General features: G+C 57.9%; 2 protein-coding genes across 9 annotated transcripts in view; both read left to right on the top strand.

The window, feature by feature from the left end:
- The window catches only part of TRAPPC10 (trafficking protein particle complex subunit 10), a 91560-nt gene extending 83426 nt beyond the window's left edge, over window positions 1-8134 (top strand). For all 7 annotated transcript variants that reach the window (XM_082624497.1, XM_082624491.1, XM_082624494.1 and 4 more), the window contains 3 exons: window positions 1839-2016; window positions 4693-4887; window positions 5183-8134. In XM_082624497.1, coding sequence (XP_082480623.1) covers window positions 1839-2016; window positions 4693-4887; window positions 5183-5421 — 612 coding nt within the window. In that variant the 3' untranslated portion in view covers window positions 5422-8134. The remainder of the gene's footprint in view (window positions 1-1838; window positions 2017-4692; window positions 4888-5182) is intronic.
- Window positions 8135-8872: 738 nt separating this feature from the next.
- On the top strand, window positions 8873-24628 carry PWP2 (PWP2 small subunit processome component). Of its 2 annotated transcripts, XR_014294355.1 has the most exons (22): window positions 8873-9211; window positions 10738-10850; window positions 11949-12043; window positions 12314-12413; window positions 13247-13390; window positions 14276-14411; window positions 14596-14813; window positions 15114-15257; window positions 15861-15931; window positions 16282-16418; window positions 16765-16913; window positions 17071-17218; window positions 17466-17616; window positions 18253-18433; window positions 19465-19612; window positions 20187-20295; window positions 20837-20902; window positions 21402-21620; window positions 21774-21924; window positions 22055-22129; window positions 22291-22945; window positions 23872-24628. XR_014294355.1 is itself a non-coding variant. In XM_082624669.1 (21 exons), the coding sequence occupies exons 1-21, from the start codon at window positions 8906-8908 to the stop codon at window positions 22466-22468; spliced, it is 3039 nt and encodes a 1012-aa protein (XP_082480795.1). In that variant the 5' UTR covers window positions 8873-8905; the 3' UTR covers window positions 22469-23851. The 2 variants fall into 2 exon arrangements, 1 of the variants encoding a protein (XP_082480795.1); XM_082624669.1 differs by lacking the exon at window positions 23872-24628 and having other exon boundaries at window positions 22291-23851.
- The last annotated feature ends 928 nt before the right edge of the window (window positions 24629-25556 follow it).

Below are 25556 nucleotides of genomic sequence, written 5' to 3' on the forward strand. Positions count from 1 at the left end.
TTGTTGTGGGTGAATAATATTCCATTGTGTGGATAGGCCACATTTTGTTTTCCATTTACCTGTGGCTGGACATCTGGGTTGTTTCCACCTTGGGACTATAATAATAGTGCTGTGAAAATCCTTGTGGAAGTTTTTATGTGTACGTATGCGTTCCATCCTCTTGGGTAAATTCCTCGGTGGAGTTGCTGGGTCATATGGTAGCTCTGTGTTTCACTTTTTGAGAAGCTGTTAAACTGTTTTTTAAAGAAACATCACTTTATATCCTCTCGGGTGACCTGTGAGGGTTCCAGTTGCCACATTCACACCAGCACCTGTCTTGCTGCCCCTTGATCATAGGCATCCCAGTGGGCGTGAGCTGGTCTCTCACAGTGGCCCACGATGGTCAGTATCTTTCCTGTGCTTTTTGGCCATTTGTGTGTCTTCTTGGAGAGATGTCTATTCATATCCTTTTCCCATTTTTTAGTAGGGTTGTCTTTTTATTGAGTTGTAAGTGTTTCTCTGTATGTTCAGTCCTTTATCATACATATGATTTGCAGATATTTTCTCCCATTCTCTGGTTGTATTTTCACTTTCTTGATGGTTTCCTCTGAAGCACAAAAGTTTTTAATTTTGGTGAAGTCCAACCTTAGTCTCTTATTTCTTGTACTTTTGGTGTAGGATCTAAGAAATCATTGTTTATCCCAAGTTCAAAAAGATTTCCTCCCATGTTTTCTTCTAAGAGTTTTATAGTTTTAGCTTTTACATTTCAGTCTATGATCTACTTTGAGGTAACTTTATGTATGGTGACAGGTGGCAGTCCAGATTCATTCTTTCCATGTGGTGCCCCTGTACCGTTTGTTGAAAAGACCCTTCTTTCCCCGTTGGATGGTCCTGGCACCCTTGTTGAAAATCTGCCGAGTTGATTTCTGGGGAGCTTACTTCTAGGCACTGTACCCGCAGCCTCCGCGGCTGCTGTCAGCGGGCCCCTTGCTGCTGACTTAGGCTCAGCCGCCCCTCCTTCCCGAGAGCAGCCAGGAAGCTGTGTGTGAGGACACACACTTAGGAGCGCAGCCGCCTCGTCACTCTGTCGCTTGGAGCTGCCTCTCCAGCTCTCAGTACAGTCGCGCTCGTCTGGCTGCCCTCGCGGACCGTGCGGGCTCCGGCCGTGAGCATCTCGAGCCAGGGCCTCTTCCATCGGCCCCTTTGGTGTTGCTGTTCTCTCCTTCAGAAGGGGGGCAGCCACGTGTGGGGGGCCCGGGCTGTGCTCCCTTGTACGGGCTTGGGGCCTTTGTCCCGGGTGGTGGGCAAGTGTGAACACGTGTGACTACCAGACAGGTCACGGAGAAAGAAGCATTATGGAGAAGGTTCATTATGGACCTTTCCAAGGAACTCCTGTTAATTTTGCTAGTTGTGATAACAACATTGTGTTTTGTTAAGAAAACGTCCATACTGTTTAGTAACACATCCTGAAGTATATATGGATGAAGTGACAGGTCTGGAATCTGCTTTAAAGTAGCCTGGGCAGATAAATCAATGTGGATCGATGGATAGCGGAGGCTCATGAAGCAGGATCTGACCCTGACTGTGGGTGACAGGCCCATGCAGAGTCACGGGCCATCCTTCCTCCTCCTGAGATGCTTGGACGCGTTCTCGTTAGGAAGAGAGTTTAAGGCTCTTGAGGTGGGGCTTCCCGAGGGCATCATCTCTGCAGGGAGCCAGCGGTTGGGGGAGCGAACGCACAGCTCCTCCTCTGGCCCGTTCTCTCTCGAGTCTGCGGGGGGCACCGTGGCGGCCCCAAACAACATTTCTTCAGATGGTTTATGTGTCTCCTTTGCCCTTCTCTCTCCTTTCTTGCCCAGACCTTGTACACTGTGCGAGCGGAGATCTCGCCCCCTCCAGGGACGGAGCTCTGTAAGACGGGCTCACTTTGCTCCTTGGAGGTGTCCGTCACGCGGCTCTCGGACCTCTCGGAGGTGGACAAGGACGAGGCACTGACGGAATGTGATGACTATTTTTCAACGAAGCTTATGTATGAAGGTGGGTCTAGAGGCTTCTTTCCACTGGCGGTTGTGCTCATCCCTGCCATTCACAAAGTGTAGTGTTCCTCGTCTGAAGAGAGAACATTCTAGAATTGAAAGAGCACGTTTGAATGTTCCAGTGTATGATATGGTCCTGGGCCCACAGGATGCTGAGCCTGGTTACTGTGGAGTCGTTCTCCTAACAGGCATGCGAACAGCCTTGGGGCTCAGGGCTGAGCACACAGCGGTGCCTAGAGCTGCCCTGTCCTCTCTACCTGTGAGTCAGGCCCATCCCCCCGAAGCAGAGCCCAGACCCCATCGCTGAGCAGGCCAGGCGTCCTGTAGTCATGCTCCTGCCCTTTCCCTCCAGGCTCCTTTCACTCCCTTTCCCCTCACCCCCGGCCTGGACCCCGACCCTGACATGCCCGGGCCCTCCACCCTCGCCAGTCTCTGCCAGACACCCCTGTGCAGCCCCCCTCCTCCTGGGCCTGGGCCTCTTCAGTAGTGGTTCTTAGGTTTGGGCGTCAGGCCATTAATGCTCTAAAAGTAATTAAGGAGGCAAATATTTATTTACTTATTTTAAAATAATAGGGAAGCCATTACCTGATAATACTCTTGAAAAAGAACTATTTTCCAGAACAGTAAATAGAGCGAGAAGAATGGCGTTTTGCAGCCTTTCAAATCTCCTTAATGTCTGGCTCATGGCAGGTACTGAACTTTCCCGTCTGCTGCATTCAATCTGGTGATGTCCCGTACTGGTTAAGGTAGATGAAGAAACTCCAGTCTTGCACAGATTTGTAATTGGTAAAGGGAGCATTCTCTCAACAGCCTTCAGATAACTGTGGATGTTCTCTGATACGCCACCAAAACTCAACAAGCGGTAGTTTTTGACAGGCTGGTTACAACGTGGAATCTGAAATCACATGAGTGAGCGTTTCGTGCCGTTTCATTCAGTCCTTTCATCTGCCTTGCATTTTGGAAGGATCTTTTACCCGGGCACATTTTGTAGTCCCGCGCCTCCGTCATTTGCGAAACACGGTTCCTGAATTGTGCAGCCCCTTTCCGTTGTTCAGGGCCACAAACTCGTGCTGGTCTCAGGCTCATGCTGGGCCCATCACAAGAGTCTCGGAGTGCCAGGACCCTGCCAAGCTCACAGTGGCAAAGGCAGGTTTTCCAAAATGCTAACTTTTGATCAGAGTTTTGAACTGTATCATGGGCAGCTTCTCTGAAGTGCCAGGCTTATGCCATTCATCTATAAGCAGGCGTCTGCCGGATGCCTGAGGCTGACGAGCTCGCTGGTGAAACCCCAGCAAGCTCAGTGGCCTGGAGACCTGTGCTGTGCCCAGGCCCGCTTCCCATGTTATGGGAAGCAGGGTGACGGGTGCACGGACCTCTCTCTACTATTCTGCAAGTTCTTGTGAGTCTCTAATCATCTCAAAATTAAAGTTAAAAAAAGAAGGCTTCCCTGGTGGCGCAGCGGTTGAGAGTCTGCCTGCTGATGCAGGGGACACGGGTTCATGCCCTGGTCCGGGAAGATCCCACATGCCGCGGAGCGGCTGGGCCCGTGAGCCATGGCCACTGAGCCTGCGCGTCCGGAGCCTGTGCTCCGCAACGGGAGAGGCCACAACAGTGAGAGGCCCGCGTACCGCAAAAAAAAAAAAAAAAATTGTGTATGAAAGGGTTGAATTAATAAAATTAAATTGATTTTGACTGCTTCATGAGGGCATGCTTAACTAAAACTGGCGGTCTTTTCCTGCAAGTTTGTGGTGGCGAAGAACACAATGCCTTGACTCTGAGTGCACGTGGGGCCTCGGCTCACACTCAGGCCCTCGCGTTTCCCCCCAGAGGGCGTGTGAACACTGAGGAAGGCAGGACTGTGCCCTCACGGGTGCCCTGAGGACCAGCTCTGAGAACCACTGCTCTGGTGCGCCCCTCCGCGGTGCTGCTTGGCCTCTGCCCGTCCTCGAAGGCCCCCCGGCCCCACCTGTGGGGAGTCCGCCCTCTGCCACCCCTTCTGTGCTCGTGGAGCGTCTAGTCACGTGCTCCTGGGCTCTTGCTTTGTGTCCCATGGCAGGGATGCTCTGACCTCTGTGCAAGGTCACCTGCTGCTCGAGGACAAGCAGCACCTGTCTTACCTAACTTCTGAACGACTGGTCCGTTAGGTGTTTGAATCGCACTGACTTACATCCCAGTTGTGGTTTAAGCTAGTGTTCGTAACAGCACCTGCCATAGAGTAAAGCCTCTCCGAGGTGCGCGTAGAGGAGCTAAGTGCTTGACCTGCATCTTTCCTTCCCATCCCAGCAGAGGCTTCTTTGAGTGGCAGAGTTGGGGTCAGACCCGCCCCCAGAGGAGCCAGCTTCCCTGCCCCGCCCCCAGTCTGCAGCCGGAGTGACCGCGCTCTTGAAGCATCACACGGCGCTTTCAAGGGGATTTGAATGCAGGATTGACTCACTGCTCATTTATTAACTTGGGGAGGAAAAAGTGGTTTTTCCCTGTGCCCCCAACCTGTATCTTCCTTATTAAATCAGAGGTGTTTTACTTTGAGGTGCAGTTACAAGGCATCGAGATACAGAGTATACGCTCCGGTTCTGGACTTCACATTGTGGAGTGTGAGACTGTTGATGTTTCTTATTTTGGCGTGAACACTGAAGGTCCTTTTTTGGGGTGAAAACGGTGCTTTCCCTCTTTGTTTCAGTTGTCGACAACAGCAGCAATTGGGCAGTGTGCGGGAAGAGTTCCGGGGTCATCTCCATGCCTGTGGCTGCTCGGGCCACTCACAGAGTCCACATGGAGGTGATGCCCCTCTTTGCGGGTTACCTGCCCCTCCCCGACGTCAGGCTGTTTAAATACCTGCCCCATCACTCTGCGCACTCGTCACAACTGGATGCTGGTAAGGACTCTGCAGTGAAGGCGCCGTCCATGCGGAGCGGCCACAGACTAGCATGGGGACAGGCTTGCTGCTTAACAGCCCGTGTCCAGGGCCAAACACTAGTCAGGGTTACACGTGTTGGGCCCTGGTCTGGAGAGCAATCCGCCCAGGACCCAGGCGCTAGATTCTCTTCAAAGGCGAGGCCGCCTTTGACATCCTTGTGCCCTGAAGGGCGACTTGGGAGTCTCGCGGCTCCCCGGGGTGGGGAGAGGTCGGCGCGGGGCGGCCTCCATCTCACTTCCTATGTGCTTTGCAGATAGCTGGATAGAAAACGACAGCCTCTCGGTGGACAAGCACGTGGACGACCAGTTGGACAGCGGCAGCGTCCAGAGCAGGGGCAGCACACGCTCGGTGGCCAGCAGCGAGCACAAGGGCTTGCCCATGCCCCGGCTCCGGGCACTGCCCCCCGGCCAGGCCTTCAACGCCAGCGCGGGCACACAGGTCCTGGTCATCCCCAGCCAAGACGACCATGTTCTCGAAGTCAGCGTCACGTGACCACGCCCAGGGCTCACACAGTCCCCAGACCGGCCGTGCGCGCGTGCGTGCATGCGCACGCTTGAAGGGATCCCGACTCGATTGTAACTTTCTCGCTCTAACCAGACTTCTGGTGATTCTGCGTGGCCGTGGGCGCATCAGAGAATTTCAGTGTACAGCTGGTCAGCTGAGTTGCATCGTTACTTGCGTGCTGTCCGGGGTGTACGATGCCCCGTTGTTTTCTCATCTCCCCGCCCCTGTGCTGTTGTCCTCCCGTGTCTGCCCGGAGCCCCGCCTTTTCCCTCACCCTCTGCTCGGGAAAGAGCTTCTGGTGCTCTCACCTGAGCAGTGTGTCATCTGCTGAGTCTCTGTGGAAGCCCAGGGGTCTCTCAGGTAGACTCACAGCAGGCCTTGCAGGCTTGTTAGTGACACGTGTGTGCCTTTCTGGTCACACGGCTGCCCGATTTCTGGACCAGGTGGATTTGTATGTCTCCTAAGGGGTAAAACACAGTCCTTTACCCCCAGATCCTCTAGTTGTGCTTTTCTAGAATAACACCCTTTCTGGGCAGGGGGATGGCGCTGGGGGTGGGGGTGGGGAAAGAACAAAACCCCTTCTGTGCCTTGGGCTGTCAAACTGGGTGACCTGGAGCGTTCATCAGCTGGAGCCATTTTAGAGGTACTTTAAGACTAGACCAGGGCATGAGAAAGAACTCGGTATTGAAATGACTTGGAAGTAAATGTTTCTGGAACCCTTTCTCCCTTCTCCCTCGATGTGGATTAGGTATCATATGCACATGGAATTAAATATATATTTATTTTAATTGTCATCGTGTCTGTGGGGGTTAGTACGTTGTTTTTCTCTCACCTTTAAACTTAGTCTTTACGTGTAACTGTAACTGTGTAATGAATGTTTTTCTTCTGCACCTTAAGTCTCAGAAATTAAGAGGTTCCATTTCAATGACGATTGGGGGGTCTTCTCAGTGTACTCCTAGTCTGGTTGCAGGAAGGACGGAAGTCTTGGACTGTTACTCTCTGCTGTCCACTACATTGCGGTCATACCATGCACGTGGGTTAATTTGCTCTAGGTTGTAAATTTAATTGTACATATGGTCGATTTATTATTTTTAAAAGTACAAACTAACTGATGTAATGTTTAAGTTGCACCAAAAATCAAGGACAAAATAAACGTGTGTTAGTTTTTATTGGTGTGAAAGTCACAGCTTGTAAATAAGTGTTGTATGTATTAAACCTTTTCCAGCTCTCCAAAGCGATGTATTTTTGTACATAAGAAATAGAGAACTCTTAATTCACTGGGAAAGTGTGGTTGGAATTGAACTTGAGCAGATTAATGCGAGTGTAGCCGGTCCAGCAGAGGGTGGGGCCTCATGAATAACCTCAAAGTGTGAGCGGCAGGGAAGAAAGGGCCTTCTGCAGCAGCTGCCACTGTCCTGGCATGCCGCTTGCTGGAGGTGCGGGGCAAGCGGGCACAGGGCAAAGTGAGCATAGAGCGGAGCAGTTGCTCTCTGTGTGCGGTCTTCAGCTTGCTTAACAAATGAAGGTGGTGATCCCCGCCCCCCTCCATGGTTTTCATTTGTAGAAATTGGAGAAGTGTACAAAGATAAATGCTTGTATGTTTAATTAAACTTCTCAGAAATTTACCTTTCTTACCTGCAGTTTAAAACTAATAAACTAGGCAAATTAGTTCAGAATCTAATGATAGTTTAGGGTTTCTAATGTTAAGTTTGTTTTATTGTAAAAATTGATGATTGCCCTACAGATCCACCAAGCCTTGTGAATGAAGAGATCTTTGATATTTGATTCTGTCAGAAAAGCCTCATCCACGTGGTGAGCCTCGGAGCCCAGGGAAGGCGCCCTTGCTTCGTGTGTAATGTAGCGTTCCCTCTCACCTTCTGGAGGGGGAATGCGAGTCAGTGCTTCCCTGATTTTTGGTTGACTTGTGCTGGGTTCTGATCCCAGGATGAAATTCTCTAACTACTTACATATTTAGAGGAGAAAAAAATGGAGGGGAAATCCAAAATGTTTATGGTGGTTTCTTATGTCTGGAAATGGAATGAAGTCAAATTTATCGCAGGTTTGTTTTTTACCCCCTAATTACCCAAAAGATCTTTTGCAAAGTAAGTTACATGGGTGCCTCTGTTGTTGTTTTTAACAGAAATGGAGAATGTCACCTAAAACTTCGTCTTTTTTTTTTAACTAAAAGGCTGTAATTGGATTTTTGTTTTGTTTAAAATAAGGCTTATGTGTTTGAGACACGCTACGCTGGTTTTGTTGGTAAAGGTGTAGCAGCTGTTAAACAATTGTGAAGCCAGGTACTGAATGTGCATCTAAGAAGCAGAATATGCAGCCATTTTACAAATATCTGTGGAAGATGTAAATACTAGCAAATGAAAAAGAAAATAAGTTATAATTTTGGTGAATTTCATAGGGTCTCCTATGATTGGAAAAATTATAACTCTTCTGATTGTAATGTGGAAATTGTATTTAATCTGAAAATGACTTCTACCTACAGTTCCATTGTCAGCCCAGCCTGTAGTGGGTCGGGTTCCCATGTTCGTCTTAGTTGATGGGGCTGGGTATCCCATACAGGGTTAGTGGAGAAAAGACACACAGGCTTCTAGTCAATTTTTCTTTAGTGTTTAAAATAAAATTGAGTTATAAAATGAAATTAAACACTCCAGGTGTGTACATAAAATGAAAACTTATACAACTTTTTTATAAAAGAACAAACTAGGCTGATCAAAGTGTTTTGTCAACTGTGATCTTTAAAAGAAATCTCCTATGTGATTTTAAAATTCGATTTTTCATGAAAATGCCCCTTTCTCTAAATTATTCATCCTGTGCGTCAGGCTGTAAGACCCAAAAGCATTGTTGATATGGTTTGCTGGGATTCTGTGGCTGGAAAAGGTGACAAGTTGGTGACTTTGATACTGCAGGTATTAACTCCATTTTCATGGTTTACTATGAAAGTCATTTTTCACATTATTCTGTAATATATTTAGACTAAAGCCATTGTATTAAGACTGTTTAAAATGTAAGCATTATAATTCTGAAAATACACATTTTAAGAAGAAACTTGCTGTGAACTTCATTCTTTTGCTGTGGAGTGTGAAAATTGAGTGTTTAAAGTTAAAGAACTTTCTTGTTTTCTTTCCCTAATCCTTGTTCTTGACTCTTAAGCATAGATTATTTACTTTGGGGGGAGCATTAGGGATTTTTTTTACAACTTATTACCCAATAGCTCACTAGAAGTAAGACATTTCAGTGTTCAGAGTTCTCGAGTTTTTTGTAGACCTATTTGCCAGCCTGAAGTTTGACAAGGTAAAACTGCCTCTGTCATGTTTGGTAGCATCGCTAATACAATTTATTTTCTTTGGAAAAGGTTTTCAGTTTATTCAGTCTCGTTGTTTTGGTCCCCACTTCATAATCGAGATCTTTCCAACGGATAAGCGTGGGGTTGGACCTTCTCACCCTCCTTGGTGCCCGAATGGCTCGTCAAGGCCCGGCCCAAGCCCGTGAAGATCCAAGCCTGGACTGCGGTGGGCGGTGCGGGCGGGCAGAAACCCACGCCTCGGGGGTAGGGGGGCGGCGGGGCCACGCCTCGGGGGCGGGGCCGGCGGGCTGGGGCCCAGCCTCCGGCGGCGCAGCTCTTCCGGGCCCCGTGGGGGCGCTGTGGTGCGTTGGTGCGGGACCGCTCTCCTGCCCCGGAAGTGCTTTACTGCGGGCCGGGAGGCGGGGCGCAGAGGCTGCAAGCAACGCACGTGTGGCGGCCGCGATGAAGTTCGCGTACCGGGTGAGCGCGGGCCGGGGATGGTGTGGGGTCCTTAGCCCGGGGTCCCGGTGGGGCCGCTGCTCGAGACTGCTCCTTCGGGGCCAGGGAGCCGGGCCTGGGCGGGCTGGGTCCGGCAGCACCGGTCGGTCCCTCACCGTGCAGCCTGAGACAGGCCGGGCGAGGGGCCGCAGCGCCCTGGACTGGGACCGAGCGGCGGACGTGGGCGGGAGGAGCAGGAGCGCTGCGGGAGGGTCCGGCTGAGCTCCGAGAGGGCAGCGAAAACCAGCCCGGACGGAAGTCCTGGTTCCCAGAGCCCGCAGCGCGCGACGTGGGGAGGACGCGGGGACACAGGGAGGGGGGACAGGCGCCGAGCCCCCTGGAGCGCTTCTGCATCCTCCCCACGTCTCGGGACCCTTGGCACAGCGGGCCACCCGCTGGTTTGGAACTCTGGGCGTTTGCGCGGCCCCGCTCGCTGCTGCCACTCCCCTGAAGGCTGTTCCTCCGCAGGGCCGCCGCCTCCGGCCTTTCCCCCCTCCGTCGGGTCCCAGCTCCTTACAGCCTTGGTCTGGCCCTGGCCACAGCGCGGGCCTCCAGCAGCTGCACCCCACACCCACGCTGCCCCCCACCCAACCTGGTCTTCCCGCTCAGGCTGCTTCCCCACTGTGACCCAAACCTCCTGCTGACCAGCTCCTCTCGGGCCTGATTTCATCCACGCTCTCTATTCCTTGGGTCATCTCCCCAGTTCCGACACCATTGCCTTCTGTGCGGAATGGCACCAAAGGCTCACCGACTCCCTGCATCTCCTCTGGCTCCCCGGGTCACTTAGCGTCACCTTCGAAAAAGGGGATCGATCATGGTTCACCTCTGCTTAAAACATGGGCTGACCGGGCTCTCCTTGTGGCCTCCTTGGGGTTCCCAGGGCCCTGCCCGCCTGCAGCTGCAGATGCTCCTTGTCATCTGGGTTCCAGCTCAGGTGGCCCCTCTGAGGGTCCTTCCCTGACCACCCTCTGAAGTTCCTCTTCCGCCGACGGTGTTGGCTGTCTGGGCAGCACGGCGCCCTTGCAGGCACAGCTCTCTCTCCATCACCCGCCTGCCCGACGTGGAACCTGAGGGCGGCTGATGGTTGAATGAATGATTGAATGGATGGGCTGCAGCAGATTACCCTGTTCAGGAAGCCTTGAACCCAGGATGCACTTGGGACGCTGTTCCATTGTCACAGCTGTTCTCTTCCTGCAACGTGGGTCCTGTCCTGTCCTCCACCCGGCAGACACCCTGTCTGGACGCTTCCCCGCGCTCACCGTGCCCCTTACCCACCCCAGCGGGAGCTCAGGGCCCCTGGGGACTGGGCTCACTTCTTCCTCTCTCTTGCTCAGGGCCTCCTGGCCTTGTAGGTGCCCAGGAAGTGTCCCGGGGGGTGGGGGGTGGCTAGCGGGACCCCAGGAATGATCAGGGAGCCTGCGGGGGTCTCTGCGCCATCGGAGGCCTCGCTTAGCCCTTTCCCGGAGTTGTGTTTTCTTTGTGTTAAGACAGCTTTGTTTTCTTTTCAGTTTTCAAATTTGCTGGGGACAGTCTATCGGTGTGGAAACTTGAATTTTACGTGTGATGGAAATTCAGTTATCAGTCCCGTGGGAAACAGAGTCACTGTGTTTGACCTAAAAAAGTAAGTTCACTGAAATGACGTTAACAGCTGTGATCACTGTAGTTGGCAGGTAAAAACAGTGTTTTCCTCAACCTCTCTTTTTAATAGCACACCTGTTACTGTTAAACAGGCGATGGAGACAGCCCCCTGGTAGGGGGCTACGGGATTTACATAGTGCCGACGGGTCAGCAGTGGGACTGGCAGTAGGGATCCTGGTTTCTTCCTTCTCGTCCCTCAGCTGAACCCCATGTAATGAGGTTGTTGATGTTCCCTTCAGCGTAGTAGCTGCGTGTCGCTTGGCTGAAACGTTTGGGAGGGGGCGCCTGGGGCGTGGGAGCCGCCCTGGACTGCCGTCCGGCCGGGACCAGCTCTGTGTGCTCAGGTTCACTCTGTCTCCTGCTGAGCAAGCACGTGGCTCCATTTCTGTCTTCTCGGGGGGAGGCTGTCACCCCTTTGCAGACATGTGTGGCCTGGGCGAGACCCTCCTGTTGCACAGGCTGCCTGGGTCTCTGCAGGCCTCCGTTTCCGAGTCTGTAAGATGGGGCCGTAGTACTTGCCTTGCCTGTGAGTTGTTTCCTGAAGTGCAGGGCGCACCCAGGGCCAGCTGCTGGCGGGGTCATCACTGGTGTCGATAGTGACGGTGCTGTCTAGAGGAATGACCACAGGGTGGCACTATATAATAACAAAATTAGAATGTAATCCGGTGGTTGTTTGTTTTTACTTAGCTTTCCATTTTTCTGTGTTTTTGCATTTCTGCAAAAAGCTTTACCGGGCATGCTGTCCCTGAGCTCACCCTCCCGTTGGACAGCTGGCTTGTTTCTGGTTTCCTGACTATATGTTTCCAGGGTCCTCTCAGGATGAGGTCCTGGAAGCAAAATTGACACGCTCGAAACCCACTTTTAAGGTTTTTACATGCTTAGCGAAATTTCCTCCAGGATGTTGTCTTATTTCTTCTCCCTCTCAAGGGAGGGGCGGTTGAGGAGTCCGGGGCTCTGGCAGGCCTGGAGGGGCGGGGAGACAGGTGCAGGGTGGGTGCTGCTGGTCCAGGCTGGCCCGGTCCCCCACCCCCGCCTGGTGACCCAAGAGCAGCAGCTCAGCTCTGTTTTTTTTGTCTCCCAGCAACAAGTCCGACACTCTGCCTCTGGCCACTCGGTACAACATCAAGTGTGTGGGGCTGTCCCCGGACGGCCGCCTTGCCATCATTGTCGATGAAGGTAACCGCCCTCGGCCGAGAGGTGGCAATGGCATGGGGTGGTGACTGCCGGGCGGGCGTCCAGCTGACCCGAGGCTGACACTAAGACCCCTGGGGGTCCAGGCCCGCATGGTCCCCTTGGCTGCTTCCGTGTCTGCGGCCCTGGTGGGCCTCGGGCGGGCACGCGGGGTGTCCTCCCTGGCCGTGTGCCGCCGGCCCCGCGGGGCTGGGCCTCACGACCTGACGCCTGCGTGTGGCGTGCGGGGCCTCCCTCTGCTCTCCCTTCCCGCAGGGGGCGACGCGCTGCTCGCCAGCCTGGTCTGCAGGGCCGTGCTGCACCGCTTCCACTTCAAGGGCGCTGTGCACAGCGTCTCCTTCTCCCCCGATGGCAGGTACGCCCCTGCGGGCGGGGCGGGAGCTGTGGAGCTGCAGGCTCCCTCGCGCCTGGTGGGCTCAGACATCACCGCGGCGGCCACAGGCAGTCCCCGAGCCCGTGCCCCTCTGGGTCCCCCTCTGGATCCCGGCTGCACAGGCCCCTCCTCTCCTCCCCCGGGGCTGGTGCTCACACCTCGAGTGGCAGGTCCTGCAGGTTCCTGTCCAAAACTGTCTCCAGGGAAGCTGTGCCCCCAGACAGCGGGTCATGGAGGAGCCCCTGTGCTGAGCGGCACCGACCCGCGGCCTTGACCCCGCTGGGAGGAGCACGTGGCGAGTCCTGGGCCTGCTCTGGGCTCCAGGGCTGTGGGAAGGGGGGCTGTTCCCGGCTGCTCACGCCCACGCTGGCTGGCTGTGCCATGAAAGGGGCGGCTACAGCAGTCAGTGGTGAGCCCCGCCCCACGTCCACCCTCAGAGACCCCGGAGAAGCCGTCCTGGGCAGGGGCCGCGCCCGGGTCCTGTCACAGGGCCTGTCTGTGTCTTGCGTTCGGTTCCACCCGGGGCTGTCTGAGCTTGGTCTGGCCTTGGTGACCACCCCCTGGGCCGGCGGGAGAACCTGAAGGGTCTCTGCTCCGGGGCAGAGGTGTGGCAGGGCCTGGGGTCTGTCCACTTCTTCCTGACTGTCCGCCCAGAGAAGGGGGGACTCAGGGCCCGTGAGAGGCAGGGTTAGGGCTCCAGGTTTGCCGCCTGTAGGGCTGGCCTCGGAGCAGGAGATCGGCCCTCTCCGGAGCTCTGAGCTGGGCTTGGGGCCCTCACTGGCGTTGGATGTTGATGGCACCCGTTTCTGCGGCAGGAAATTTGTTGTCACCAAAGGCAACCTTGCTCAGATGTACCACGCCCCTGGGAGGAAGCGGGAATTCAACGCGTTTGTTCTGGACAAAACCTACTTCGGGCCGTACGATGAGACCACGTGCATTGACTGGACAGACGACTCCCGGTGAGGCCTGGTTGGGGTGGGGCTGGGCATAGGAGGGGCCCGAGGGGAACCTGTAAACAGCACCTTGTTGGGGAACTCGGGGTGACTTGTCGCATCCCCGTCTTGTTTTCAAATGGTCTCTCACGAGCCTCGTGTGGCACAGGGCGCAGGCCTGGCTCCTGGGTCTGAGTCAGGTTTGTCTGGCCCTTGTCACCGGAAACCAGAGCAGAGCGCAGCCCTGGATGAGGACCGCGATAAGCCAGCGTGCGGTGGCCCAGCTTCCGGGGCAGCTGTGGGCAGGAGGAGAGCTGGTGGGCGTCACCCAGCCTGGCTGCCGGGCCCGTGCTCTGGCCCAGCTGTCCCTGAGAGGGGCTGGATGTGTCTCCGCTGCCCTGGGTTCTGTGCGCCGGGAGGGGGAGGGAAGGCTGCTGGTGGCTGCCACTTCATGCACCAGGTGGGCTGTTCTCACGTGGTTGGCCACAGTGCGGGTCACGCAGCCCCCAGGCGTGCAGTGCGTCCGCGGGAGATGCAGGTGGGCTCCTCGGGGGTGGGTCTGCGGGGAGGACCGGGCGCCCCATAGCGAAGCCTTCCTGTCCTTCCGCAGGTCCTGGGATCGAGGGCGGGTCAGGGAGGCATGAAGAGCTGGGTCCCCAGGCAGCCCCCCACGGGCTCAGTGGTCGGTTCTCAGGCTCCCCTGGGCTGCCCCCTGCCGGGAGACTCCTTTGTTCGGAGGGACAGTGATACACGTGCAGTGAGGCTCCTGGTCCCGGGAGAAGCACAGGTGGATGCAGCAGACCAGAGGTGTCCCCGCCTGGAGCCTTGGGCGTCTCCCCTGTGCCCGGGGACCCCACGGGGAGGCTGACACCTGCAAGCCCGAGGCTGAGCTGCGACTCCCCTGTCCCCCAGGTGCTTTGCGGTCGGGAGCAAAGACATGTCCACGTGGGTGTTTGGGGCCGAGCGGTGGGACAACCTCATCTACTACGCGCTGGGGGGACACAAGGATGCCATCGTGGGCTGCTTCTTCGAGTCCAGCAGCCTGGACGTACGTCCCCGGTCACAGCCTCGAGCGGGCGCTGGGCCCTCCCCTGAGGCTGCTCCCAGTTCCCTGGGGAGGCTGGGGATGCTGGGGCCGCGGTAGCCGGGGCAGGCTTGGGCGGTGTCTGTGCAGCCTGGGCACCGTGGGCTGGGGGTCAGGGTGACCCAGGCTCTCGCGTCTCCCTCCGCAGCTGTACACGCTTAGCCAGGATGGCGCCCTGTGCGTGTGGCAGTGTGACACCCTCCCTGAGGGCCTGAGGCTGAAAGCCCCCACGGGCTGGAAGGCGGACCTGCTGCAGAGGGAGGACGGGGCGGAGGACGAGGCGGAGAGGGAGACCACCGTCCACGGGAAGGCCGCGCCGGCCGCCGAGGAGCAGCAGGGGAAAGTGAAGTACTCGCGGGCGGCCAAGTAGGTCTCCCGCCTGCGCTGGGTGGCCTTGCGCCCTCTGGGGCCACGTTGTGATTCCTGCCCCGGGGCCCCAGGCGGGGGTGGGCGATGAGGAGTCGGGGGGTACCTGGGGAAGTACGGTCCCAGGCAGACCAGGGTCAGGAGCTGGGTGCGCAGAGCTGCGAGTGTGAGGACGGAGGAGTAGGTGGTCCTCAGGAGGAGGGGCGGCGCCCTCTGCATGCCCGGGGGTCGGGGTGGGGCTGTGAGGCCAGCCGCGCTCTCTGGTCCTCTTCCCACAGTCCTTGTGTCCCTGCCTGCTAGGTACTTCTTCAATAAAGAAGGAGATTTCAACCATCTGACAGCTGCAGCGTATCACAAGAAGGTCCACCTCTTGGTCACTGGTTTTGCTTCCGGAATCTTCCACCTTCACGAGCTCCCCGAGTTCAACCTCATCCACTCCCTGAGGTCAGCGACTCTGCTCTGTGTGGTCACGTGTGTGCATGCGTGTGTGTGTGTGTGCATGTGCACGCACTCTCAGTCCACAGGCGGGCAGCGGGGGAAGGTGGAAGCCGTGCTGTGCCCGTCTGGACCAAGGGCCGTGGAGTGGCCAAGAGGCCCGGCCAGCCGCACGGATGGCTTCCCAGGACACTTGCGCCTTCCTCTCTCCTGGATTAGAGAGACTGGGGGCGCTGCTGCCCTGCCCCCATCTCAGACGTGCAGTCCCCTCGGCCGCATCCACCCCCAGTCAGAGGGAGCTTTGGTTCCACGTGTAGATCACACTGTTTTTACTTCCTGTTCTCATTTTTCTTCTGCATCTTTGGAACGTTGAGAAAACTAAAAGCACTGGTTTCCCGAGGTCACGCAGCTTCGAGGTTTTGAACGCGGGGCAGGAAAACTCTGGGTTTCCTGATGCGCTCAGTGAAGTGAATTGTCTATGTCTAGTAAACGGGTGGGGAGGAAGTGGGTGCTGCTAGTGGGGAGACCTGGCCCTGTCCTCACTCGCACAGCCACCCCGGGGAAGGGATGGGGGCCCTTGCTGTGCTGACCGCGCCCCGTGTTTCTCCGCAGTGTCTCGGATCAGAGGGTCTCGTCCATCGCCATCAACGGCTCTGGGGACTGGATCGCCTTCGGGTGCTCAGGTTGGTACCTGGGTCTGTGAGGACAGGAGTGGGACTCTTCCTCCGGGAAGCCTGCCGGCCACACCGCCTCCCCCCAGGGCGCCGCGCCAGGCCAGCAGCCAGGTGCCTCCCTAGGAAGGAGCAGCCGCCGAAGCTTCCTGCACAAAGGCTCCTCTGAGCCCTGAGTCCTGTTGCCGCCTGAATTCTGGCCTCCCTCGGCAGCACCCGGCCTGTCGCCTTGGCCTCTGGCGGGCGACGCGGGAGGCTGGCGTCTCCGTGCTGGGGCCCCTCGTTCAGGCGGAGGCTGACGGCACCTGCCTCGGGCCGAGACGGGCGAGCGGTGTCACGAGCAGTCCCCGTGTGCCCTGCAGGCCTGGGCCAGCTGCTGGTGTGGGAGTGGCAGAGCGAATCCTACGTGCTCAAGCAGCAGGGCCACTTCAACAGCATGGTGTCCCTGGCCTACTCCCCTGACGGGCAGTACCTTGTGACCGGCGGGGACGACAGCAAGGTGGGCCGCACGGGGCGCCAGGGGGAGCCGGCGGGGTCCTGCCCCCGTCCTGCTGGCCTGGCTGAGGCGGGTGCGGCACCGTGGCCAGGCCCTGACTTGGGGCTCAGCCTGGAGCTCCAGAGCCCACCCCGCCTCGTCTGGCTTCCTGAGAAGCCGTTTGCAGACTTGCCCGGTCTGAGTGGAGAGGCCTTGGGTGTCTGTTTCCCCCTTTTTGGCTCGGTTTTCTGGGCACGCCTGAGGGGTCCATGGTGCCAGCAGCCGCTCTCAGATGTGGGAGGCTGCCCCCCTGTCCTTGCTCGCGGGGCACCCCGTGGGGTGTCCTGAGCCGGGGTGCTACCCGCCACAGGTCAAGGTGTGGAACACCCTCAGCGGCTTCTGCTTCATCACTTTCACGGAGCACTCGAGTGGGGTCACCGGCGTGACCTTCACCACCACTGGCTATGTCATCGTGACCTCTTCCATGGACGGGACCGTGCGTGCCTTTGACCTTCACAGGTGAGCTTCCTGCGGGGAGGCCTGCCCCACAGCCTCTCCCCGTGTGCCGGGCTGTGAGAACGAGGCTGAGGGTTTTGGGCTCGTCGGTCAGACACGGGGTGAGGCCCACGAAGGCTCGTGGCCCTGGGACCGTCCCGACCGGGCTGTCCTCCTGCAGGTACCGCAACTTCCGCACCTTCACGTCGCCGCGCCCCACCCAGTTCTCCTGTGTGGCTGTGAACTCGAGCGGGGACATCGTCTCTGCTGGGGCCCAGGACTCTTTTGAGATCCTCATCTGGTCCATGCAGACGGGCAGGCTCCTCGACGTAAGGGACACGAGTCCAGGAGCCGCACTTTTGGCCAGGGGCTGGGGTGTGGGGAGGGGGCCTGGCTGACCCGAGAGGAGCGGGGGGCAGAGTCGCATCCCGGGCACGGGGAGCACTGTTCACACGCGTCTCCTGGGCGGGCTCCTCTTCCGGGCCCACACCGCAGCCCAGCGGCCACGGCCTCTGCACGCCGGGGCAGCCCGCTGGGTGTCTCTCGTCCTCAGAGCTCTTTACTGAACGGCCGTAGGTTTTGTCCGGCCACGAGGGGCCCATCAGTGGTCTGTGTTTTAACCCAATGAAGTCGGTCTTGGCCAGCGCCTCCTGGGACAGGACGGTGCGTCTCTGGGACATGGCAGACAGCTGGAGGACCACAGAGACGCTGGCCCTCACCTCTGACGGTAAGCGGCTGCCGGGCACCGGGGGGAAGGCCCGGTCTCGGTCGCATGGTTGGATAAACCCAGGGCTCCGAGCGCCGTGGGCTGTTAGGGTTGGCGGCCTGGTTTTGTCACTTGGCATCGGGCTCCCCAAGGGGAGCAAGCCGGGGGCCCTGCTGTAGCAGCTTCCTGGGCCTGAGGCCCTGTCCTGGAGCCCCACTGCCTGCGCTCAGGGGCAAAGCGTCCTGGTGCGCAGCCGGCCAAGCTGCAGAGCTGATGGGTCACAGCGAAGACTGTGCTGCCCGTGTCTGGCCCTCATGGAACCCGGTCGTTGGCCCCAGGGCTCGTGGTCTCTGTGGTGGTCTCTGCTTCCTGCCACCCAACCTGGCTCTGATTCAGGCTTTTAGCCACTGGCCCCCTGCGTCTCCTGGGGGCCTCTGTACCACCCCCGCCTCCAGCTAGTCCGTCTCTAGCCCCGCCGTGACCTCCACGTGACGCCTCCCGCTCAGAGCCCTCCACTGGGCCGCCCCTGCTCGGTTATGCCTTGTGCGCGTCCTGCGGCCCCCAGGCCCTCAAGGTGCCGGGATGAGGGCAGCTCAGTGTGGCCCATCGGCCGGAGCCCAGGGTCTTCCTCGGCCCTAATTCCGCGCCTCTTCTCAGCTCTGGCCGTGACCTTTCGCCCTGACGGTGCTGAGCTGGCTGTGGCCACGCTGAACTCGCAGATCACCTTTTGGGACCCCGAAAACGCGGTGCAGACTGGCTCCATCGAGGGCAGGCACGACCTCAAGACGGGCAGGAAGGAGCTGGACAAGATCACTGCCAAGCACTCGGCCAAGGGGAAGTGAGTGCTCGGTGGGGCTGTCCCGGAGCCCAGGAGCTCCTCAGCGGGGGCCCCTCCCAGAGGGAGCAGGGTGTTGGCGGGGTCCGTGTGGATGGACAGGTTTCTGCATCCTCCCACCCCGAGGACCAGAATCTGGGGGCCCATTTTCAGTTCTCGGGTGCATCCCTGCCAGTGTCATTGCCGGGCCCCCTGGTGACTCTGTTTCACCTTTTGAGGACACCCCCCCCCCCCGACTGTTTTGCAAGGAGCCTGCACAGTTTACATCCCCCCAGGGCAGGGGCTTCCGCTGTCCCCACATCATTGGCAATGCTCCTTCCTGCCTGTTTTTAAAAATCCCAGCTGTTCTGGTGGGTGTGAGCTGGCGCCTCATAGTTTTGGTTTCCATTTCCCTGAGCAGTGATGTTCTTAGCGTCTTTTCACGTCCGATGGACCATTTGTGTGTGGGCTTTGGAGAACGTTTTCTGCAGAGCATCTGCCTGTTCTAACGGGCCGTCTGTATTGCTGAGTTTTTAGAGCTCTTTGTGTACTTGAGACATGAGACCCTCATCAGATACACACTTGGCCAGTATCTTCTTCCTCCTGTGGCTCATCTCCACTTTCTTGAAGGTGTTGTTTGAAGCACGTTTTTAATTGTGACAAAGGCCCACTTGTGTATTTTTTCCTTGGTCACTTGTGCTCTCGGTGTTGTCTCTAAGAATCCTCTGCCCAGTCCAAGGCCACCGTCTTGAGTCCTGTGAGCCAGCGGGGCAGTGAACGCCAGGTCTCTGGTCCTGCGGGCCCGAGCAGACGCCCCTGTGAGTGCTGCCGTGAGCGGGGCGGGCGGGCGCCTCCCCGCGGCCCTTCTGGGAGCCGTCCTGACTCTCGGAAGCTGCGGCGTTGCCCCTCGTCCAGGGGCCGTGCTGCCCAGAAGGAGCCTGGTGACTGGGCCAAGGTTCTGACCCTGCAGGGTTTAGGCCAGAGCCCTGGAGGATGCTGGGGAGGGTGCTGTTTGCCTTCTGGGTGGCATCTGAGTCGGCGTCCACTCTGTGCAGGGCCTTCACCACTCTGTGCTACTCTGCAGACGGCCAGAGTATCCTGGCGGGAGGGATGTCCAGGTTTGTGTGCATCTATCACGTCAAGGAGCAGATTCTCAGGAAGAAGTTCGAGATCTCCTGCAACCTCTCTCTGGACGCCATGGAGGTGAGCGAACGCTGCAAGGCCGCAGAGCAGGGCCCGGGGCTGCACGGGACCCCTGTGTGGTCCCTGCTGCAAACGCCCGGGGCTGCCTGGCCTCACCCATGGCCCTGCTCACGCGCCGGCTCCACGGGGACCTGGGGGGGTGCCTCTGGACAGGTGCGCCTGCCCGGGTTCACCTGCTCTGGCTCCCCTGCCGGGCGAGGGGCTTCTGCGTGCGGCTGTGGGCCCGCCCCTCCTGGGTGTTCCGGGGTGGGCTGTCCTCGTCACGTCCCCGGGGACGTGCAGCAGGACGGGCTGTGGCCGCTGGCAGCAGGCGGCACCCACGTGCGGCTCCCTCGCAGGGTCACGCGCGCCCTTCGTTCGGCTGTCGGATTAGAGAATCCGCCCACCACGGGGCTGGCTGCGGGAGCCCAGGGGAGGCGCTGCCCTGTCCCGTCTCAGGCTCCGTGTGCCCCGTGGGGTTCCAGGCAGGGCCGGCCGCCCCCCAGCCTGTGTTGGTGGCACAGGAGGGAGGGGGGCAGACGAGTGCGCCCTCCCTGCACCTCCTGCGGTGAGATGTCCGGGTTTCGCCCTTTAGGAATTTTTGAACCGAAGGAAAATGACAGAGTTTGGCAACCTGGCGCTCATTGACCAAGACGCCATGGAGGAGGGCGGGGTCACGATCCCGTTGCCGGGCGTAAAGAAGGGTGAGCAGTGGGTCCTCTTGTGTCCCCCTGGCCAGGGCACAGCAGGCCGCCCTGCTCACCACCTGCTTGTCCTGGGGGATGGCGGGCGGTGTTGCTCTCGTCGGGGCCGCAGCGATTGACGTCCAGGAACTCTGGCGCTGGTGGCCAGGGCGCGGGGTCCTCCCTGCAAGTGGCTGGGCATCTGGCCGGTGCCCAGCCCTGTGCCTTGCGCCTGCCCCCATGTGGGCTTCAGGGCAAGCCCAGTGTCGGGCTGGCAGCCTCCCCGGCCTGAGGGCCCTGAGGGGCTGGAACCACCTGCCTCGCAGCCTGGGCCGGGCAGGGCTTTTCTCCGGAATGGACAAGCCGGCTGCTGGCTAGGCTGGAGCCCAGAGACCGTCCGCCCTGAGGGCTCGTCCGCGGAGGCCCGCAGGGCCCACGAAGCAGCACCTGAGGCCCCAACACGGGGCTGCTGCTCCTGCTGGCTCTGCAGGGCGGGCCTCCCTCTGTGGGGCGAGTGGTGAGGGATGTGCTGCCCTGTGACGGGCGGTGCCTCTGTTCCCAGGTGACATGAGCTCCCGGCACTTCAAACCTGAGATCAGGGTGACTTCGCTCCGCTTCTCTCCCACCGGTGCGCCTGGGCATCAGGTCATTGATGTGGGAGGGGTGGGCTTGGTCCCGATGGGCTTCCGGGCCTGCGGTGTGCACAGTGGGCCTGTCAGCCCCCTCCCGGGGCGAGGGCGGCATGGAGCCTCTGGCCGGCTCTGGGCACCACCGACCCCTGGGGGTGAGACGTGGCCATCTTTGTCCCCACTGGTGGACGGCCATGGAAGCTATGGCTTCAGACACGCCCAGCTTCCAAGCAGGGAGGTGGGCACCTGCCCTGAGCGCCCTGCCATGTGCCTGTCGGGCCGCCCCAGGAGTGTCCGGCAGGGGAGGGAGCAGGACGGGGCTGCGGCAGGCTGACCCTCATGGGGCGCTGCTTCCCAAGGGGCCGGCGTCCCCCAGGCTCCCTCCCGCTTGTCGCACTCAGGACCCCGGGGACATGTTCAGTACCTGTTCTTCAAAAAATGGGGAAAAGTGGAAATAAACATTCAGGAAGCCTTTGTTAAGTCTGCTTAATTTCCCAGGGCGCTGCTGGGCGGCCACCACCACCGAGGGGCTCCTTATCTACTCCCTGGACGCCCGGATGCTCTTTGACCCGTTCGAGCTGGACACCAGCGTCACGCCTGCGCAGATCCGGGCGGCGCTGTGCCAGCGGGACTTCACCAGGGCCATCCTCATGGCCTTCCGGCTCAACGAGAGGAAGCTGATGCAGGAGGCCCTGGAGTCGGTTCCCTGGGACGAGAGTGAGCCCAGGCCAGGGCTGGGGAGGCCCGCGGGGCCGAGGGGGCCCTGTGGCCACACGCGGCGGCCGGGTCTCTGCACGTGCAGAGCTGTGAGTGCGTCTCTCCTGACAGGTTCTTTGTGGGCTGACTGGGACTTTCCTCCTTCTCTTCCAGTTGAGGTCGTCAGCTCCTCCTTGCCTGACTTGTATGTGGAGAAGGTGCTGGAATTTTTAGCTTCATCCTTCGAAGAGTCTCGCCATCTAGAATTCTACCTCATATGGACTCAGAAACTGCTTATGGTCCACGGACAGAAGCTCAAGTCCAGGTACGACCCGCCCGCTCCCTGAATCAGCTGTCTGTGTGGACGCACAGACCAGGGGAGGCTTTTACAAGCGTGGAGCAGGTCCGGGTGGCCTCGTGGTGGCCGCCCATGCTGAGGGACGTTTCCTTTCCAGAGTGGGGACGCTGCTGCCGGCAGTTCAGTTCCTTCAGAAGAGCATCCAGCGCCACTGGGACGACGTCTCCAAACTGTACGTATCTCGGGAGTGGCTGATGGGCAGGGCGGGGCTTTCACTGTCCCCAGCAGGTTCCAGTTGGTTCCACGCCAGGGCCGCTCTCTGTGTTGTCTGATCTGGGGACAGAAGGGCCCAGCGTCGGTCTTACTAACGTGAGTCCCGTGTGCCCTCGGCAGCTGTGACTGGAACCGCTACAATATGCAGTACGCTCTGGCCGTCTCTAAGCAGCGGGGCCTGAAGCGGCCCTCTGAACCACCGGGCAGCGAGGAGGAAGCAGACGCACCTGAGGACGACGACAGCAGTCTGCACCTGCTCAGGAGCGGACCTGGGGCTGGAGACGGGCCGCTGGCGTAGAGCTGGCCGCCTGCAGCCCTGCTGGCTTCGGTGGGGATGTTGGGCAAGGTGGGCCCTCCACCGCGGGGGTCAGCCGGGACGCAAGGGCACTGTCGCCAGGACTCGCTCTTCTGCAGGAACCAAACGCGACCATGGGGTCGGTGCCTGAGCTGACGGGTCCCTGGTCCCTCCCAAGTGCCGGGAGCTCATGTCACCTGGGAACAGAGGCACCGCCCATCACGGGCTTGGCACCCAGGGCCCAGGAGTGTCTGCCGTTGAAAGCACCTTGCGGAGAGGTGAATGGGCTCACGTGTATAGACTCAAACTTTGTATGAGTTTTTATGTTTTTAATATAAAGCTTTGATAACGTGTATCTCTACAATGTAGGTATGAAGTCTGACCTCTGAATTTTAAATGTTTGTATTGTATCCTGGGTGTGATTGTCGTGCTGGGGGATCAGGGCCACCTGCCTGCTGGCACCTCTGTGCCAAGGAACAGGTGAGCAGGGCAGGTGGTTCGCCCTCACGGCCCCAGCCTAGGCTGCCAGCCCCATCATCCCTGCACAGGGTCCGGCAGGGGATATCTGCTTGACTCTGACCTTGGAGAGGGCCTGGGCCTGGGCCTGGACAGGCTTTCCAGGGAGACCCATCAGACCTGCTGGCCAGCTCTGAGAGGAAGACTCCATCCTGCAATGCCCCTCGGGAAGGGTCACTGTGAGGGCAACCTAGAGCACAGCCAGGCCCCCGGTCCCTTGGTAGCTACAGCTTCCAGGGCCAGGACACAGGCCCCAGCCTGCAGGTCACCAGAGGTGCGGCCACGAGTCACTGGACCACTATTAGGATGGATGGCGGGCAGGTTCTTGCTAGTCTGGTGGGGCTGTGTGCTGTTCTGTCTGCTTATGAAACTCACGTGCTATCTTGGGATGGAGTCATTTACTTTGTAAATATGATAATGTCTATCAGAGCCTCTTCTATTCTTGGGTATTAAGGTAGAAAATAAATACGTTGATAGTTGTGTATTTTCAGATGCAAATAAGTCACCTGTAAACTACCCCCGTGGTCCTGAAAGGAACTGGGATGGACCCTGTTTTCCTCCTCCTCCCATCTTCCTGCCAGGGGTTGCCACACACTGAGCTTGGGACACAGACACTCTGACTCACCTCTCAAAAGCCACTGCAGCAGGGGGTGAAAGGCAGTGTTGGGTCTGTCATCCTAACCCCCAGCTGGGGAAAGATACACTCAGCCCTGCCAGCCCTCTCCCAGGCTCCCCCACTAATGATTACAGGAGGACTAAATAACATAACCTTGACCTTCCTCTAGAGGCTGCCCTAATGCCCACTCCCGAAGCAAAATTCTCCTGTAATTTGACCTCCCCTTGTACCCTCTACAGTTCACTTAACGATGTACTCAAATGCCTCCCTACAGAGCTCGGACCACCGTTCATCCACAAGCCAGGACACCCTAGCAAGTGGGAGCCACTGAAAACTATAACCTTCCAACTTGTAACTAGTCAGCAGAGGAACTGACCCAAACCAGAGATGGTCTAGCCTTCCAAGGATACTCCCAACTTGCCTGGAGGGCCTTAGAACACACTGGCTACCAAGGGCCCATCAAATGGCAAAAATGGGTCCAAGCACACCAAAAGAAGAGTTGGTGTGATAGGCCCCCAAACAAAGAGGCCTGCAGCTCACCAGACCCTACAAGCTGGCCCCATTCTCACGTCACTCACGTGCCACTAACTCATCTTCGGCCCCAGCCCGTTGGCCTCTGCAGAAACACGCATGGATGACGATGTGGACACCAGGAGGATGTGTTCCTCTGTGGGGCCCAGAGAGCCCCAACCTAAAGGAAATGTCCCCAGCAAAGCCCACTGGGGTCCCCGGAAAAATAAGATGGAATCCAGGTGATAACGGTCCAACCTCTTTTGTGTTTATTCTAGTTTTACTTGCCTGTAGGGGGCCGTGTGCAGAGGCTTCCCACCTAACATGTTGGATTAGTGTTCCCAGTGCAAACCGGCTCTGCCTGACAGCCAGACTGGGTGAGCCGTGTGCAGAAGTGCTGCACCCGCCTGACCCACAATGACTCCACCCCTCCCTTTGCCAGAACCCTATAAAGCAGCACCGCCCCTGGGCCTTTCAGGGGAGACACTGTGCTACAGAGCAAGCTCCCATCTCTCCGTTCTTCGATCAAAGAATAAAGCTTTCCTTTGCTTCTCAGCTGAACTTGGTCTCTGTCTACTGGCGCGAGCGACACTGAGGAGAAGGACGCTTATTGGTGCCCAACTCAAAAGGGTCGGTAATGTCCACCCCAGGAGAGCAGACAAAAGGAAGGCGGCCTCAGACTTCATCATCACGGGCACAGGCTTAGCACCAGGATGAGCAGCCCCACGGGGAGGGGGTGCCTATCACAAGGTCACCCTTCAAAATCGACCTGCCTCAGTGGAGGAACTGGCCAAAACGCCAGCCTCTAGTTAGACGGACCAAAGATCATGGTGAGTTCCATAGCCACTGTAGTAATGGATAACAGAACAGCCTTCGGTTACCCCCTGGCAGAACAAGGCGGCGCCTGTGTGGTTGTAACACCTGCTGGTGCATGTGGACAAATACCACATACCACCCAGTGTAAAGGAAATACCACCAACAGGCCAGCTGGTGACCCAGCACTGGTAATCGCGCCGGAGGCATGGAATTCTGTAAAGGGCTTTCTCCCCGTAAGTCGGCCGTTTACTCCAGCCACCGACAATTCCTTTAGTCTCAGCGCTACTGATTCTTCTGTTGGGCCTATAATTCTTAACTTTCATGTCAAGTTTGTCTCTCAAAGACTGCAGGCCACCAGATTATTCCTCTGTCGTGTCAACCCTCAATTGGGGGCATACCGACCTCCAGCAGTCCAGTTTGAATACCCTAGAATGTGTACAGCTAGACGTCAAGCTGTTTCATTCCTCAAGCCCCTGCTGGGCCTTCGCCCTTAGCAGCAGAAAGCGGCCAGAGTGGTGGTCACCCCTCATCCCTCAAGATTGAGGAATGATCCAAAGACAGGCATGGACTGAAATCACCACCTGTGAGTTACAAGGCCCACGAGGTAGAAACAAAATGACATAGAGAACACCA

Source organism: Mesoplodon mirus, assembly GCF_964341445.2.
Source record: "Mesoplodon mirus genome assembly, chromosome: 6".
Classification (NCBI taxonomy): Eukaryota; Metazoa; Chordata; class Mammalia; order Artiodactyla; family Ziphiidae; genus Mesoplodon; species Mesoplodon mirus.

Coding starts and splice junctions, on each gene's coding strand:
- PWP2 (XM_082624669.1), top strand. CDS start 8,906: ATGGCTCGTCAAGGCCCGGCCCAAGCCCGTGAAGATCCAAGCCTGGAC. Junction 19,613..20,186: donor TCTCTCTGGACGCCATGGAG/GTGAGCGAACGC, acceptor TTCGCCCTTTAG/GAATTTTTGAACCGAAGGAA. Junction 21,925..22,054: donor GGACAGAAGCTCAAGTCCAG/GTACGACCCGCC, acceptor TTTCCTTTCCAG/AGTGGGGACGCTGCTGCCGG.